This window comes from Rhizophagus irregularis, chromosome 3 (genome assembly GCF_026210795.1).
Source record: "Rhizophagus irregularis chromosome 3, complete sequence".
Lineage (NCBI taxonomy): Eukaryota > Fungi > Glomeromycota > Glomeromycetes > Glomerales > Glomeraceae > Rhizophagus > Rhizophagus irregularis.
The window spans coordinates 670,098-687,546 of NC_089431.1; the positions used below are offsets into that span (position 1 = coordinate 670,098).

Here is a 17,449-nt window from a genome sequence, read left to right on the forward strand (position 1 = left end):
TATAAGATTTGCGCATAAGATCCTGACATAATGCGTACTAATTATTTTTTTTATTATATGACGCTATGCCGGCTATGACATTCTAACGGTTACTGCGACATGATCTCAATTGCAATGAAATTTTAATTTATTGAATTTTCAATGTAAAAGTGCCAATCGATGAAAGAACTTCTAAATTAATTTGTTTTAGGTCCCGTAACAGACCATATGTCTTGTAGCACTCTTGTAACCGATCAACATTTCGATCGACCAATACGAATGGAATCATCGGCCCGATGCTATTCCACGGAAATAAATCTACCAAATTAGTCTGCAAATTTTCGGGAAAAAGAGCCCCAATAATAGAAGTAAATTTAGTTATTGGTTTTATTGGTTTTAAAAGTACTGCTCCACTTGATTACTTGTAGTGAAAGCATATCAATTTGATCATCATACGTAAATTCAGATTGATTGTTGATTCCGTAAAAGGTGTCTTAAAGTATAAATGTATTGCGTGTTTATTGGACGGATAAAAGTCTGTCCGCAATATAGGAATTTCCAAATGCATATCGATGAGTTTCGATTAAGCTGATACCTGAAGAAAAATTATAAATATACCAGGTCAAAACTGAATTTTGTTAATTTGTTCACAAACGTAAAAAACATAATCATATATCTGATATGTTATATTTACGATTTGCGAACTAATTAATTAGAAACACACAATTTTTTTTTTTATTCTTTTAATAATAATAATATTAATATTTAATTAATTAAGAAATATTAGAACTAAGCCAATTTATAAGCATAATATAAGCATATAAGAAATCGACCAAACTAAAGTTAAATTATATTATAAGCACACATATATAATAATGGCAGAAGGAAATTCTGACACTGAATCAGCAACCAAAAATGATAATAAATCGGTTTCATTTATTCAATTATTTCGATATGCATCAACTACGGATAAAATAATGATGTTTTTTGGTTCAATTGGTGCTTTAGTAAGTGGAGTTGGTGCACCATTAATGGCTATATTGATGTCCGCTGCTATTCAAGCTTTTCTTGATTTTTCTATCGCTGTGTCAAGGGGAGAAGACGTTGATGTCGCTGCAGATGCATTAAAAAATAGCATTAAAACCCCAGTTATATTACTCGTTGCTGTGGCTGCTGCAATATTCATACTTTCTTCCATGCAAATGGGTTTTTGGATGATCGCTGGTGAAAACCAAGCAAAGGTAATTTTCAACATGGGATATAGTTTCTGATACGGGATAAGTTTATATAATATTTATACCTAACTTTTACCATTAATAGAGAGTTCGTCAGATATATTATGAAGCAATTCTTCGTCAAAATATCGCATACTTCGACAAAATTTCAACAGGAGATATTGCCAATCGTATTACGTCAGATTCAGATTTATATCAAGAAGGTATCTCTGAAAAAGTTGGTTTAATCATTCAATATATTGCCACTTTTATTGCTGGTTTTGTCATCGCTTTCACAAAAGGTAAAATTATACGAAATTACTTTTTTAATTTGTTTTTTTTGATAACCATACATATGTTGAATTTGGTTTTTTTTAGAATGGTTACTGGCACTTGTTCTTTGTTGTGCTTTCCCTTTACTTGCCGGTTCTTCTAGTATTATGGCAAAATTGCTTGCCAGTTCAGCCAAAAAAGGACAAGGTAAATTTTTATTTATTCTTTCATTTTAAAAATAGTTAAGATAAATAAATAAACAAATAATACTCTTAACAAAATTCTTAGATGTTTACGCAGAAGCTGGAGCAGTAGCTGAACAAGTCTTTTCTGGAATAAAAACAGTAACAGCGTTTGGAGGACAACAACGTGAAATAAATCGATACGCTGAAAAGCTTGAAAAAGCTTTTGCGATTGGAAAAAAGAAAGCTTTAATCAACGGTTTAGCAATTGGATCTATTATATTTATCATATATTGTACTTATTCTCTCGCTTTTTGGTACGGAAGTATTTTGATCGTCCAAGGAAAAACTACTGGCGGAGATGTTTTGAATGTTTTCTTCGCCATTCTTATCGGTGCTTTCTCCGTCGGTAATGCTGCTCCAAATTTTTCGTCAATTAGTAATGCGCGAGGGGCCGCGAGTAATTTATTTTCTGTGATTGATCGTATACCTCCTATTAATTCAAGCTCACCTGATGGTAAAAAACTTGATGAATCCACGACAAAAGGACGTCTCGAATTTAAAAACATTAAATTTAATTATCCAGCTCGTCCGGATATACAAATTCTTAAAAACTTTAATCTTACAATTGAACCTGGTGAAACTGTTGCTCTTGTTGGTACATCCGGAAGTGGAAAATCCACAATTGTCGGTTTATTAGAACGTTTTTATGATCCGATTGAAGGTCAAATTTTATTAGATGGAGAAGATATAAAAAACATAAATGTCAAATCATTACGATCACAAATTGGACTTGTTGGTCAAGAACCTGTACTTTTCCCTACAAGTGTACGACAAAATATTGCTTGGGGTGCTAAAATGGATATGCCTGAACCTTCTTTGGAAGAAATTATCGAAGCTTGTAAAAAAGCAAATGCGACAGATTTTATTAATGAATTACCTCAAAAATATGATACTGATGTGGGTGAAAAGGGATCTCTTATGTCTGGTGGTCAAAAACAAAGGTGAGTTTAAACTTGTTTTGCCCAAAAATCGTACCACATCACAAAAATCATTAAAATTAATTCTCCTTCAACAGAATTGCTATTGCACGTGCATTGATTAAGAATCCCAAAATCTTATTACTTGACGAAGCAACTTCAGCTCTTGACACTGAATCAGAACGTCTTGTACAAGATGCTCTTGATACCGCATCAACAGGCCGTACAACAATTGTCATAGCTCATCGACTTTCCACCATCAAAAATGCAGATAAAATCGTTGTAATGTCACATGGTAATATTCTCGAAGTAGGTCGCCATGATGAACTTATCGCTTCTAAAGGAGTTTACTTTGGTCTTGTCCAAGCTCAAGAACTTAAAACTAAAAATGAAGAGTCTCTCGACGAAGACGATGCTCAGAGTGAAGACGATACAGTAATTACTTTTGATGAAAAGAAACACAGAAATTACTTGAGACGTATGGAAACCAAGGCTTCAACTGTCAAATCAATTAAAGAAATTGAAGAAGAAATGGAAAAGTTATCGAACCAACCTGCTCCAATTGCAAGAGTTTTGAAATTACAAAAACCTGAAAGTTTGTACTTGATACTTGCCTCTATTGGAGCCATTATTAATGGAGCTGTCACGCCTTTGTTTTCTTTGGTATTCTCTACTCTATTGAGCACTTTCTCCAATGTTGATAACCCTAGTAAATTACGTCATGACGCAAACTTTTGGGCAGGAATGTTTCTTGTTATTGCTGTAGTTTCGTTTATAGCAAATATTTTGCAACATTATTTCTTTATTTTGAGTGGTGAAAAACTTACAAGAAGGATTCGTACTATGGTATTTGCTCATCTTTTAAAACAAGAAGCTGGATTCTTTGACGAAGATGAAAACAATACTGGAGCTCTGACATCACAATTGTCAACAGACGCAACTAAAGTTGAAGGTTTAACTGGTGCACTTATGGGCAATATTATTCATTCAGCTACTAACGTAGTTGTTGGTTTGGTAAATGTTGTTTAAATTTTTTAAGTTCTATTATTACTTTGCATATAAACAAATAAATAAATAAACTTTTATTCGTTCTTTTTTTTATAATTCATCAGGTAATCGCTTTCATATTTGGCTGGAAATTGACTTTAGTAATTGCGGCAGCAACTCCTTGTCTCTTTTTTTCCGGTTATCTACAAATGAAAACTCTCTCTGGACTCGGTAATAAAACTCGTAAAGCATATGAAGAAAGTGGTCAAATTGTACAACAATCGGTCGCAAATATGCGTACAATCGCAGCTTTGACTCGTGAAAACACGTTCAAAGAACTATATCATGAATCTATCAGACTCCCTCACCGTATTGCCATTAATGGAAGTGCAGTATCGGCTTTTGGTTTTGGACTCTCTCAGTGTCTTTTATTCTTGGTATACGCTCTCGCTTTTTGGTATGGAGGTCAATTAGTAGCAAAACAAGAATATACACAAGTAAATTTTTTTCTCTTATTGTATGTTTTTACAAAATTTTTTGCGTAATACTAAATGTATTTAAATTCAAAATCGTATTATAGCCACAAATGATGAAAGTACTTTTTGCAGTTATCTTCTGTGTTATGGCCGCCGGACAAACAAGGTTGGTTGAGGTTGAGAGCTTAGAATCTTATCGAATGATCATTAATCGATTTATCAAATTTCTTTTCTTATTTTAAAAGTACCTTTGCTCCTGATTCTGCAAAAGCTAAGAATTCAGCAATATCAATCTTCAAGATACTTGATCGTGAATCCAAAATTGATCCAACCGATAACGAAGGAAAAGACAGACCTACTCCAGTTACTGGATCTGGTGCAATACATAACGCCCACTTTAATTACCCTGCTCGTCCAAATTTAAGAATTCTTCGTGGCTTAGACCTTGAAATTGAACCCGGCAAAACGATTGCTTTAGTTGGTGGATCAGGATCCGGAAAATCCACTGTTGTATCATTATTTCTTCGTTATTATGACGTTCTTTCTGGTGCAGTTAATCTTGAAAAAGTTAATGTTATGGATTGGAATTTAGAATACTTAAGATCAAACATGGCTATTGTTGGCCAAGAACCTGTATTGTTTGACTTGACAATAGGTGAAAATATTGCTTATGGTAAAGAAGAATGTACGCAAGAAGAAATTGAAGCAGCAGCAAAAGATGCAAATATACATAATTTCATTGTTAGTTTGCCAAAGGGTTATGATACACCTGTTGGTGAACGAGGTACTCAGCTTAGTGGTGGTCAAAAACAAGTAAGTTTATTGATATTATATATGTGTGATTATGAAATTATTAAAACACATTTTTAATTGATAAAAAATCAATTTTTTTTTTAACAATAGCGTATTGCAATAGCACGTGCATTAATTCGTCATCCGAAACTTTTACTTCTTGACGAGGCAACGTCTGCCTTAGATTCTGAATCAGAAAAGGTTGTACAAGATGCCTTAGACAATGCAGCAAAGGGACGAACAACAATTACAATAGCTCACCGTTTATCAACGATTCAAAATGCTGATTTAATATGTGTTGTTAAGAAGGGTAAAATTGTTGAACAAGGCCAACATTTCGATTTAATAGCACAAAGAGGATATTATTATGAATTAGTTAATGAACAAATGTTAACAAGCAAAAATTAAAATATATTAATAAGAAACTTCCAATTATGTACATTTTTTTTAAAAAAAAAACTATGAAAATTTAAGGTTTAATGTAATAATTTTTTTAGTCTCTAGAATTTATTTTATTTTTATTCTCTAGAATTTTATAGATATAATATATTTAAAATATAAAAAATTTTGTTAATAAAAATTTACTTTTTTTAAAAAAAATGATAACATAATTCATTGTTTTATCGTTATAAATTTCACTTCATAAATTGCGATAACGCGAACGCATATCAGTGCGATTCGATTAAAAATAGAGGAACAAAAGGTATATGTCTTGTTTTTATAAATGAAAACAAGTAGTGTTTGTTAGAATTATTAACACATTTATAACTATTCCGGATCCGAGAATACTGTACAAGAAAAAAAAATTCTTTGTTATACTTTTGATTATTGTAATACGAATGTCTACTTGTTGCGCCTAAATCATCTAACAGATCGCGAAAGGTGCATAAACATAAGAAGTCGTTTGTCCTTTTGCTTATGTGAACGACTGAACCTTCGTCTTATCGCAATTGTAACGTTTTCTGCAGTAAGTTGACCAGATGTCAAAGAAGCTCAAAAGGTAATAATAAAGTCATCTTTCTTAGTAAGCGAGCTTCCATTTGAAATTGGGATATTCAAATGTTCGTTTATAAGATTTATAAGATACAAATGCAAAATTAATGCAACGATTTTTTTGTTAATTTTCATTAATTTTATAATAAAAATTATAATAAAATTCATCATATGTAGATTCGAATATCCATTGAGATTTGAATTTATTTATCAAGTATTTTCAGAAATTCGAATCTCAATTTGGCTTTCAAACGGAAGCTCTAGCTGAAGTATCTGGAATCTAAAATGTTGAAATTATTCTTAAATACTTTCACTAGTATTATTAACCTAAAATATAACGAAAGAAAGACGAAAGTTGGCTAATCAATATTTAAATAAGGAAGAACATTATAACTTTCGGCATGGCGATAGTCTAAAAATAAAATTTATTATAGAAATTGTTTGCGTTTGCTGAAAATATTTTGTCATTTATCTATCAGCTGTGCATTCTTCACTATTTAATACTAATAATCGCTATATTGAATTTTGAATATATGTGTAATATTAATTGTATATAACCTGTTCTATTAATATAACCAATCCAACAGGATTAGTAATCGCATAGTACAATATCATTACACCATGATCACCTGAATATTCTAAAATCGGTAACAAAAATACAATATATAAATTTAGGTAAACTAAAAATAACTCAATCAAACAATTTCTTTCCTTTTTTCTCAATTCTCAGGTTAGTAAAAAAAAATTTTTGAAAAATAAAAAATAATATCTTCATTAATTTCTAAACATTTGATTTCTGATATTTTATTAAAATATTAATATTTTTTTTTTATGCTGATATTGTGTAATTATTTAGTATTTTAGTTATAACGATGTCTTCTATTCTTCCGGAAGACTGTTTATTTAATATCTTTGAATGTCTACGAAATGATTTTAGATCTTTGAATTCCTGTGTTCGCGTTAACCGAATTTGGAATGCATGTGTAATTCCAATGTTATGGAGTAATCCCTGGGTTATTGAGGAAATAAATAATAAGGTAAAAAGTCAAAAAGGGCAAGTTAAACTTATAGATGTTTTTATTTCAGCTTTACCTCAACAATCCAGAAGTTTGTTACAACAAAGTGAACTTGTATTACCAACATTATCTCAACCTTTAATATATAATTATGTGAGTTTTATGAGAATTCTTAATATATCTTATTTTGAAGATTCTATTTGGAATTGGGTGACAAATCAAAAAATTAAGTCACTCAAAGAATTTATGCAAAAAGTTGAATTAGTTACACTTCATTTATTACAATTAATTTTGAAAGATTCTAAGATTCGAAAGTTCATCACATATTATGTATCATGCAACAAAACTACTCTCCTTCATTTAGTTAATATTATAACGAAGACTCCAGAAATTGGAAGTTGTTTTTCACATCTTCAAGAAATTGAATGTGATAGTACAATTCCAATAATATCTGAAGTATTTGAAATGTTAATACCACATTGTAAGGAATTTAAACGGATCGTAATAAAAAAATATAAAGATTCAAAAGAATTGGCCAATCTTATTACAGCTCAATCTAATTTACAAGATGTAATTATATATCATGATAATTATAATTTTTTAATGGAATTAGAAAATCAAAAAGTTTTTGAAGCTATAAGAGTACAATCAAAAAGTTTAGTTCGATTAGAACTTTGTTCTTTTGATTTTCCGATTCATGTACTTGGAGAATTTGAAAATTTAGAGGAATTAAAATTATTTAGATATGGATCTGTACTTACTACTCAAGATAATTTGATATCATTATCAAAAATTTCATTAAAAAGACTTAAAAAAGTTAGTTTTTATAATTGGTTTTTGGTGCATTTAGGCTTCTTTGCTAGTTTCTTTGAACATACTAATGAAGAATTAAGAGAGATAATAATTGGTCCAAGTTATTCAATTGTTGATCGACAAAATACCGGAAAACTTATTAGTTCAATTGGAATCCATTGTCCGAAACTTGTCACCTTGGAAGTTCCTGCATCACCTGAAGATGGTCAACAAGTGAAAAATTTATTAGAATCGTGTGATAAAATAGAAAAGATTGTAATTTACAATATTAAGCTTAATTCACCTCCTGCACGTACAGGAAATTTATTCGTTCAGGAACCTGAGATTAATTCTTCACAAGAAAATTTTACAAAAGAACCCGAACAAGTTAAAGAGAATTTGTTACAAATTTTTACAAATCATTTTTCACCAAACTTAAATAGTTTATCAATAAGTGGAATTGGGTTTCCAATTAAAGATATTGAAACATTTCTTGAATATCGATCATCAATCTCTAGACCAATTTTATTCTATTTGACCTTTGGAATTGATAAGAAAATCACTAATTTGTTAAATAAATATAAGAAGAAAGGGATTTTGATTGAGGATGAAAAGTATTTTAGTAAAAAGAAGCCAAATACTAATAAAATTAGATGATAAAATTACAAGGGGTGGGCGGCATAGAATAACTATGTTAATTTATTTTGCTATGAGTTTCTTTGAAAGTTGGAGATTAAATAAAAATATTTATCAATTAGAATTTATATTCATAATTTTAAAAATTATTAATTGATAACTGAAATAAATATTCATAGACGAAGTAGGATATTTAATAATTTTCTTTAGTCTATTATTATCTGACTGTTACGTGTCATAATGAACATGGTGTGGTGTCCAATTCAAATGAAGCTTTGTTTGGGAATGAATGTTTTTTTTTTAAAAAAAATGTTCTTTTAATGCAATGCCAAAAAGACTTAATTTCGATCGAAATTCTTTTATATAATGTTAAAAAGGTTTACCTAACATTCCCGTGATCCGTATATATATTTGATTCTTGCTACGCAGTATTTCAAACTACGATAGACGCGAGAAAACGGTTAAATCACTCAATGATCAACCATATGCAGTATCAGATTATCAATTTCAACCGGATCAATTTTTAAACGTTGATATTCAGAGTTCATTTAGAAACAATAAAAATTTAAAAAATGGCTTATGATCCAAGTACATCGTCTAATGTTAAGGAAGTTCAAACAACTCATCTTGAATTAAACTTAAAAGTTGATTTTGAACATAAAATTCTTGATGGAACTGTTACATTAAGCCTTGTTGCTTTAGCTGATAATATTAACAAAGTTATTCTTGACACAAGAAATCTCGAGGTTAAGTCAGTTTCGCAAGATGGAAAAGAGCTAAAAGTAAATATATTATGGGTTTAGTGTGTATTATTTTGGAATATTAAACTCATTTTTTATTCATTTACAACTTTACAAAGTTTAACTTTGGTGATAAAACTGACTGTTTTGGAACAAGCTTGTTCATTGACCTCGGTGACCAACATTTAACCACTGGTACCAAAATTGATTTGAAGATAGCCTACAATACTATGAAACAAAGTACTGCGGTCCAATGGTTAGAACCAAGGTACTTTACTTATTCAATTAAAATTCGGGTTTTACCTTTTCTACTAAATCTAACGAAAATTATCTCCAAAGCCAAACTGTTGGAAAGAAATATCCTTACCTCTTTACACAATGTCAAGCAGTAAGAATTAGAAAAAATATATAAGAACATAACTACGATTGATTTGTTATAAACTAACTTTTTTTCTTTCACATGGCCTTTTAGATTCATGCACGATCTCTTTTGCCATGTCAAGATTCTCCATGCATCAAATTAACTTACAGTGCCAACATTCAAGTTTCTCGCCCTCTTAGAGCCTTAATGAGTGCTATTGGAATTGGAGAGGAGGATATTGGTGATGATAGCAAAGTTTACAAGTTTGAGCAGAAAGTCAAAGTTCCCTCTTATTTAATTGCTTTGGCAGTTGGAAATCTGAAAGGAAAAGAGATTGGTCCTAGATCAACTGTGTGGACTGAACCAGAAGTTTTAGAAGATGCTGCATGGGAATTTGAAGCTACCGAAAAATTTATTGCTACTGGAGAACAACTTTTGACTCCTTACGAATGGGGAAAGTATGATTTATTGGTTCTTCCTGCTTCATTCCCTTAGTAAGTTAACATATATATGTGTATATTTTTTTTTAAAAACAAAAAACATTTTACTAATTTGTTTATTTTGGTTAAAAGTGGCGGTATGGAAAATCCTTGTTTAACATTTGTTACGCCTACTTTATTAGCCAAAGACAGATCTCTTGTAGATGTAGTTGCACATGAAATTTCTCATAGTTGGATGGGAAATCTTGTTACAACAGCAAATTGGGTAATTTATCAAAAATAACATTTTATTGATCAAAAGAGGATAGAAATCAATAATGATTAACGATAATCATTTAGGAACATTTTTGGCTTAATGAAGGATGGACCGTGTTTATTGAAAGAAAGATTATGGGTCGCTTGCATGGAGAAAAACAGAGCGAATTTGATGCAATTATTGGATGGCGTGCATTAGAAGAAGATATTAAACTTTTTGGTGAAGACAATCCCCTTACTGCTCTACAACCTGTATTGAAAGATGTAGATCCCGACGATTGTTTTTCTTCTGTTCCATATGGTAAAGTTTCCTTTAAATGAGAGACTAAAATTCACAATAACATATTAACGATATAACAATTATAATTTTATTATAGAGAAAGGATTTAATTTTTTATATCATATTCAGAAAGTAGTAGGCGGACCTGAATTTTTTGAACCTTACATGAAAGCTCATGTTAAAGAATTCGCTGGTAAATCTATTACTACTGATGAATGGAAAAATTTCTTATATTCATTCATGGAAAAAAACTTTGGATCCGAAAAAAAGGTTGCATTAGATACAATTGATTGGAAAGGCTGGTTAAATTCTCCTGGAATGGTAACTTTTTCAGCAAATAAATTTTAATTGTAAATAAGTATACCTTGCTTATTTACTTTCATTTTTTAGCCGCCAGTTAAAAATGAATTTGATCAAACACTTGCAAAAGCATGTAATGAATTGGCTAAAAGGTTCGACCATTTTAATTTTCTTTCCTTACACTGCCAAAGAGGTAAAGGTCAAAAGATTCTATTTAATTGTTAAATTAGATGGAATTCAGCAAACAGCAAAGGTCAATTTGAAGAATTCTCAACATCAGACATAGAGAATTTTACTTCCGAACAAAAGAGTAAGTAACTATTAAGTTATAATTTAAACAATTTATAAACAAAAAATAAAATAACTGTTACCTTTTTTTTAAAAGTCGTATTCTTAGAACGAATATTGGAGTATCAGCCATTGTCTCATCCAGCAATTATTGCAATGGATAAAGTTTACAAGTTTACTACAGTTCATAATTCCGAGCTTCGTTTTAGGTGGCAAAAAATCTGTTTATTAGCAGAATATGAGCCCATATTTCCTCATGTTGTTAAATTTGTAACTGAACAAGGAAGAATGAAATTTGTTAGGCCTTTATATAGGTAAGTCCAAAATTTAATTATTTATTCATAATTTTAAACAATTTACTTAATTCGCTTCAATTATCTTATTTAGGTTGTTGAATAATACCAAAAATGGCTCTAGTTTAGCAAAGAAAACTTTTATTGAAAATAGATCATTTTACCACCCTATTGCGGCAGCTATGATCGAGAAGGATATTTTAAAAGAGTAATCATAATTAAGATATCGTAATTTATTTATTACTTAATTGTAATTTATACAAATAAATATTTATATTATATTTAAATTGTACCATCTTTATTATAAAACTTATTATTCTTTTTCTCAAAATTTCTTCCTTCAATCCTTTTTAAAATTGAAAAATACATTGGACCCCAACCATCATTTTTGTCCGGTAAAATAATCCATCCAAATTCAGTTTCTTCGCCAATTTCCCATCCAGATTTTCTTTTAATTACTTCTAATCTTACCCAACTATTTTCTAAAATTTTTTTAATTACACGGTCATTTTCCAAATTACTAATAGAACAGGTTGAATAAACCAAAATTCCATTAACTTTAAGAGCTTTTACAGCGCCTAATAATATTTTATATTGTTTTTTTGAAAAATTGTTTGATCTAGATTTTTTCCACATTAATAATTCTTTTTGATCATTAATTAAATGACGTTCTGAAGAACATGGAGCATCAACTAAAATTTTATCATAACAATAATTCTCCATAGGAGAATTCTTTACTAATTTAATTTGATACTGATGATATTTAAATGGAATATAAGACTTAATTACTTGTAAAAGCCTATGAAATCTTTTATTATTAATTTCATTAGCAATTAACATTCCTCTTCCTTCATTTTTATTGTTGATTTGTTCATTATTATTTAAGAGATGTTGTAAAATAGCCAAAGATTTTCCACCAGGAGCAGCACATAAATCCAATACAATATCATTAGGTTGAATATCCAAAGCTTTTGTAACTATTAAAGAAGCCAAATCAATATGATAAACATTTAATAAATTACTATGTTCATCCTTTTTTGGTAAAGAAAATTTTGAATTACTAATATAACATAATATATCTAAATAATCAACTTTTCTTATATTATTATTATTTTTAAAAGAATTTTCAATAAATTCAATTTTACTATTATTTGAAATAAATTTATTTATCATTGTACAATAATTTTTATCCTCATTTTTTAATGAATTTAATAAATTATACCAACGTTCTTTACCATATTGTTTAATATAAAAATCATCAAATGAATTTTTTATATTAAATAATTTTTTTTGTTGAATTCTTTCTTTCTTATTTTTTTTATTATTAATATCATTTTTTTTATCCTTCTTTTTAGTATCATTATATTTATTATTATTTCCATCATAATTATTATTATCATAATTATTATTATCATAATTATTATTATTATCATTATTATTATTCTTATCATCATTATTTTTATTATCATTATTATGATTTATATAATTTATATTATTTGTATCATTTGTATCATTATTTGATTCATTAAAAATGATTTTATTTGAAAATTTTTTGATTGATCTTGAACCTTGAAAAAAAAAAAAATTTTTTTTTTTATTTTATTTTATTTGTTTTTTTTTTATTAAAAAAATCCTTGCCACGTTCTCTTACCTGAATTCATGATCATCAGATTGTAATAAAATGAAAAGCATTTTTTATTATTAAATAATTGATATTGATTTGGAAATTTTAATAATCTACTCGAAAATAACACCATTTTTTTTTTTGATTTTAATTTTCTTTGATGAAAATTATAAATTAAAAACAATTCACTGATCATCCATCAGATCACATGATTTACATATATATATTTTTTAATATAAAAAAAATAAATAAAATAAAAAGGCGAAAAATAAATACAAATATATATATATATAATATGAAAAAAAAAAATTTCGTTTTCTAGAAAGTGTAACAACAATGTGATCTAACCTGCTAATCTAATTTTTTGATTGTCGCATACGTTATGTATTAATTATTTCTACATACATTCATTTATGATAAATAAATACATACATACATATATACATAGACCTACTTTATTCCAATATTTCTTTACCATTAAGAATAGTAAAATTTGCACCTTCAAAATCATTACTAACTTCTTCATATTTACCACCTAAAACCTTTGATAAAAATTTTTCTGTCATAGCATAAAATGATATTCTATTTTGAGGTCTAACAAATCCATGACCTTCATCATTAAATAATACGTAACTAACTGGGATCGATTTTGATGTTAATAAAGAAACGATTTGATCCCTAAAAAAAAAAAAGAAAGAAAGAAAATTTTTAAGATTTTCTTTATTCGATAATCTTTAGAATAAAATTATTCAATTAACTTACGATTCTGCGCGTTTTACTCGCGGATCATTTTGACCTAAAAAAAAAATAAATAAAATTTATTATTAAATTATTATATATACGTATTCATTTTAATAACAATTAATACCTTGACAAATTAATAATGGTTTGTTAATATTATCAGCAAAAGTTAATGGGCTACGACTTGTCAAAAATTTAACACCTTCTTCGGTTTCAGGATTTCCACCAATACGTTGTATTAATTCACTAATCCGTGATTTCCAATATGATGGGACCGAACTATTAAAAGATTCATATTATTTAATAAGAGGGATAAATAAAATTTTATAAACGATTAAGTTTCAAAACTTACTTGAGTAAAGAAACTAAAAATTTTGTAATATAAAATAAAAATTAATAAACGTAAAAATAATTTTTCTAAAAAAAAAAGCGAAATGATAAGTTACCAAGATTCGAAGGACCAACAATATCAACACCAACAGCGAATACATTAGGTGTAAATGTCAATCCTGCTAAAACAGCATAGCCTCCATAACTACCGCCATAAATAGCAATTTTATCTTTCTCAGCAATCTTTTCATCAATCGCCCAATTAACAGCATCTTTGTAGAAATAGAATAAAATTATATACTGTATGTTATATATCAATAAAAAAATCATTTTAAGGTTTAACGATAAAACTTACCAATTAAATCATCATGAGCTTTTGCGCCCCATTCACCATTACCAGCACGAAGCAAAGATTTACCCAAACCAGTTGAACTTCTAAAATTTACGCTTAAAACAGCATATCCACGATTGGCAAAGAATTGATGATCTGTTCTTAAAGGAACGAAACTATCTCTCGCCCAAGGACCACCATGAACATTAAGCACCATAGGTAAAGGATGAGTAGGTTTATAATCACTATAAGGATCATATTTATTTAATGGTAAAGTTAAATAACTAACTAAATCTAATCCATCTCTAGATTTGATAACAATAGGATTTAATTTAGCCAAACAATAATTTTCCAAATTTGGATTTGAATTAAACAGTAAATTTATACACTTATCATTACTTCTATCAAATAAATAATACTTTGCAGTTTGAGTATCATTCTCAAAACAAACAATCCAAATAGTATTATCGAGAGTTTGAGATAAAATAGTGAAATCACCACCATCTACACTTTTTAAAAATTCTAAATCTGATGAAATTTCAGAAGAAATAGGATTCCATGATGTACGTAAATAATTCACTGAATAAGCTAACGGAACATGTGTATTGGGATCAGTTAAAACGTTGTTAATATCTGCTTCCTGATTATCTGGTTCAGCTACTATATGAAGTTTCTTTTCAGGATCATTTAAATTAATTTTATATATTGCACTATATTCTCTATCACGTGAATCGATCAAATAAATCAATTCCTCATTATCCTCTTTTACGATTGAGAATATTTCAGAAGAATGTACATCATCAATTCCATAAGAGATCATCAATTCCCACTCATTATTAACTTTTCTATAAACATTTTTCCCAGCTTCATCAGTTAATTTACTAGCAAAGCAAACTTCTAAATCATCATTTAAAAAATAACTATCAAATGATTGAGTATTCTCTTCAATTAAATTAATCTCACCAGTTTTTAAATCACAACGATATAATGAAAAAACTGTGGGATCAGGTTTATTTATTGAAATAATGACTTCATTAGGATAATTTGGAGAAAATTTAACAGGTTCAGAAGTTGTTCCATCAAATGGAGTTAATGTAACTTTTTCACCAGTGTTTAAGTCAATCGAATATAATTTAAAATCTAAAAAATTAATAATATTTTTAGTAAAAACCGATGAAATAATAATAATAATGATTTGATTAGAATTTTACCTTCGTCACCCTCCTTATCTTGTGGATAAACAATCTGATGATCAAAACTCCACCAAAAATTTCTGATACCCCTAACTTTATCATTGGTAATTGCTTTCGCAGATGACAAATCTTTAGGATTATCGGTAAGATATATATTTAAAACATCATCTTTTGGTGCGATATATGCCAAATATTTTCCATCCGGTGAAATTTTTGGTAAAACATTTGAAGGATTACCAAAAAGGATTTTACGTGGTATAATTGGAATTGGAGGCATTATTTTTTTTTATTATAAAAAGATGAAGAATTTAAAGTATCAAATATTAATAAAGTTAAACAAAATTTAATTAAAAAAATAAAAAGGAGAAGTGAGCGAAGGAGAAATTTTCTTGTGATATCTTACAAATCAAATAACTCCAAAAACTCCGATAATAGAAGTTTTCCAATATTTTGAATAGGTAATTATATCCTATTTTTGGTATTTTAATGAGGGATTATAGAGATAGATTTATTTTTTTCTTATTTAAAGTTAACAAATTAGGTAAAAAAAAACAAAAAAAAAAAATTTGTATCTGTATAGATTTTTGTATCACGTTAATTGGGTTAAGTCAAACTTGATAAGCAAGATGATGATTTTAAACTTTTAAATCAATTTCGTGTAACGTTGTAAAATTGCGTTTTTAAATCATTATTCAACCAATTAACAGATGGATACTTATTACTTAACATGTATAAATAACGATAAAAAAAATATAAATAATAACAATACAAAGATGTTAATATACACATCTTTTACAATTAAATTGGCAATGAACGATAGTGAGATCTCCAATGCGAATAGGGCAATGATAACATAAGTGAGTGAATGACCGTGACCGGAAGTAACAGACCTTTTTTTGGTAATTATTTGACATATTTGCAATATCTTTCCTTTCTTCTTTCTTTATACTCATAATTTTGGATTTATGTACCAAAAAATGAAACAAAAATATGACAGTAACAAGTTGGAGTACTGAAACATTTAACAGTTAATTAAAAAAGATATTTAAATATATTTTAACTAAAAACATTATATTTTAGGATGAATATAATACAATACTTTAATCTCAAGTTCTTGTTTGTTTGTTACTTTGTTCCCTGCAGAATTTCTTCTAGGTAAAATTTAAGGTGGCATAACATAGTAAATGGTGGTAATGGGGTTGAACGAGACAAATAAGGAAATGGATGAAGAAATCCACGTTGTTTTTAATTGGTTCAAATTTAGTTAGCATATTTGGTAAAATAATTTTTTTCTTTAATTAATGTTTTTAAAATCTAAACCCTAAAAAGAAAAAAGGAATATTATTAGTTTTAAATTTTGGTAAGCGATAATCAAACTGCTAACATATGGACATTTATTTACTATAATGAAAAAATATATGATTGGATCGGGTTTCTGACAACCGCATTATGCAAGATGTTTCAGAGTTGTAAATAAACAATAGTAAAAGATGGTAATCGCCGTTATACTGAAACACTTGAGTAAAAAAAGTATGTTATACGAGAAAATATGTACGATTAATTTTTTCTTTTATTGAACTTTAACCGAAAACAAAAAACCGATAATTAATTGTTACGTCGGCTACGTAACGGCCTTGATTTTTATTTTTAATAAAATTAATAAATATTTATTATTTTATACGTCACATCAACACGAAGAGGCTTATGATTGACTCGATGGCTTTTATAGAGCCAAGCCGTTTGTTTAAAGAACACTACGCCATATTTATTTTTAAAAGTTAGTAGGATAATCCGCACAATGTTCCTTTTCTTACATGATTCAAATATAAAATATGATCGTCATTTACACAAAATCAAGTACCATTTCCATGCTTATCCGAATTTTTTTTTGTTTACTATTACAGTAAAATGTTATATATATATAATCTCTGGCTCCTCAGCCCTATTATATAA

At 28.4% G+C, this 17,449-nt stretch overlaps 5 protein-coding genes across 5 annotated transcripts; 3 read left to right on the forward strand and 2 right to left on the reverse strand.

Annotated features, from left to right (window-relative positions):
• Nucleotides 1-854: 854 nt before the first annotated feature.
• OCT59_020189 (uncharacterized protein) lies at nucleotides 855-5,291 on the forward strand (the record flags this gene model as incomplete). Its single annotated transcript, XM_025323871.1, has 9 exons — nucleotides 855-1,220; nucleotides 1,300-1,495; nucleotides 1,572-1,673; nucleotides 1,755-2,652; nucleotides 2,727-3,642; nucleotides 3,741-4,112; nucleotides 4,196-4,257; nucleotides 4,337-4,904; nucleotides 4,995-5,291. 9 exons carry the CDS (start codon nucleotides 855-857, stop codon nucleotides 5,289-5,291), a joined length of 3,777 nt encoding a protein of 1,258 aa, XP_025189260.1.
• Nucleotides 5,292-6,573: 1,282 nt separating this feature from the next.
• Nucleotides 6,574-8,518, forward strand: OCT59_020190 (uncharacterized protein). Its single transcript, XM_025312633.2, has 2 exons — nucleotides 6,574-6,606; nucleotides 6,733-8,518. Exon 2 carries the CDS (start codon nucleotides 6,749-6,751, stop codon nucleotides 8,339-8,341), a length of 1,593 nt encoding a protein of 530 aa, XP_025189261.1. The 5' UTR covers nucleotides 6,574-6,606; nucleotides 6,733-6,748; the 3' UTR covers nucleotides 8,342-8,518.
• A 374-nt stretch (nucleotides 8,519-8,892) lies between these two features.
• Nucleotides 8,893-11,561, forward strand: OCT59_020191 (uncharacterized protein; the record flags this gene model as incomplete). The annotated part of the gene is made up of 11 exons (XM_025312634.2): nucleotides 8,893-9,102; nucleotides 9,180-9,328; nucleotides 9,400-9,448; nucleotides 9,533-9,915; nucleotides 9,994-10,126; nucleotides 10,201-10,417; nucleotides 10,494-10,717; nucleotides 10,787-10,848; nucleotides 10,927-11,006; nucleotides 11,082-11,298; nucleotides 11,372-11,561. 11 exons carry the CDS (start codon nucleotides 8,893-8,895, stop codon nucleotides 11,487-11,489), a joined length of 1,842 nt encoding a protein of 613 aa, XP_025189262.1. The 3' UTR covers nucleotides 11,490-11,561.
• Nucleotides 11,481-13,063, reverse strand: OCT59_020192 (uncharacterized protein). The gene is made up of 2 exons (XM_066149019.1): nucleotides 12,929-13,063; nucleotides 11,481-12,845 (listed from the first exon to the last, which is right to left on the reverse strand). Exons 1-2 carry the CDS (start codon nucleotides 13,032-13,034, stop codon nucleotides 11,560-11,562), a joined length of 1,392 nt encoding a protein of 463 aa, XP_065989972.1. The 5' UTR covers nucleotides 13,035-13,063; the 3' UTR covers nucleotides 11,481-11,559.
• On the reverse strand, nucleotides 13,061-15,773 carry OCT59_020193 (uncharacterized protein; the record flags this gene model as incomplete). Its single annotated transcript, XM_025312635.2, has 7 exons — nucleotides 13,061-13,579; nucleotides 13,664-13,697; nucleotides 13,770-13,921; nucleotides 13,995-14,007; nucleotides 14,089-14,244; nucleotides 14,328-15,443; nucleotides 15,515-15,773. 7 exons carry the CDS (start codon nucleotides 15,771-15,773, stop codon nucleotides 13,357-13,359), a joined length of 1,953 nt encoding a protein of 650 aa, XP_025189263.1. The 3' UTR covers nucleotides 13,061-13,356.
• Between the last annotated feature and the right edge of the window lie 1,676 nt (nucleotides 15,774-17,449).

Bases quoted from the DNA above. Each gene is read 5' to 3' on its own strand.
- OCT59_020192 (XM_066149019.1), bottom strand. From the start codon at position 13,034: ATGGTGTTATTTTCGAGTAGATTATTAAAATTTCCAAATCAATATCAA. The intron at 12,846-12,928 runs GTAAGAGAACGT...TTTTTTTTCAAG, and splicing joins TCTGATGATCATGAATTCAG to GTTCAAGATCAATCAAAAAA.
- OCT59_020190 (XM_025312633.2), top strand. From the start codon at position 6,749: ATGTCTTCTATTCTTCCGGAAGACTGTTTATTTAATATCTTTGAATGT.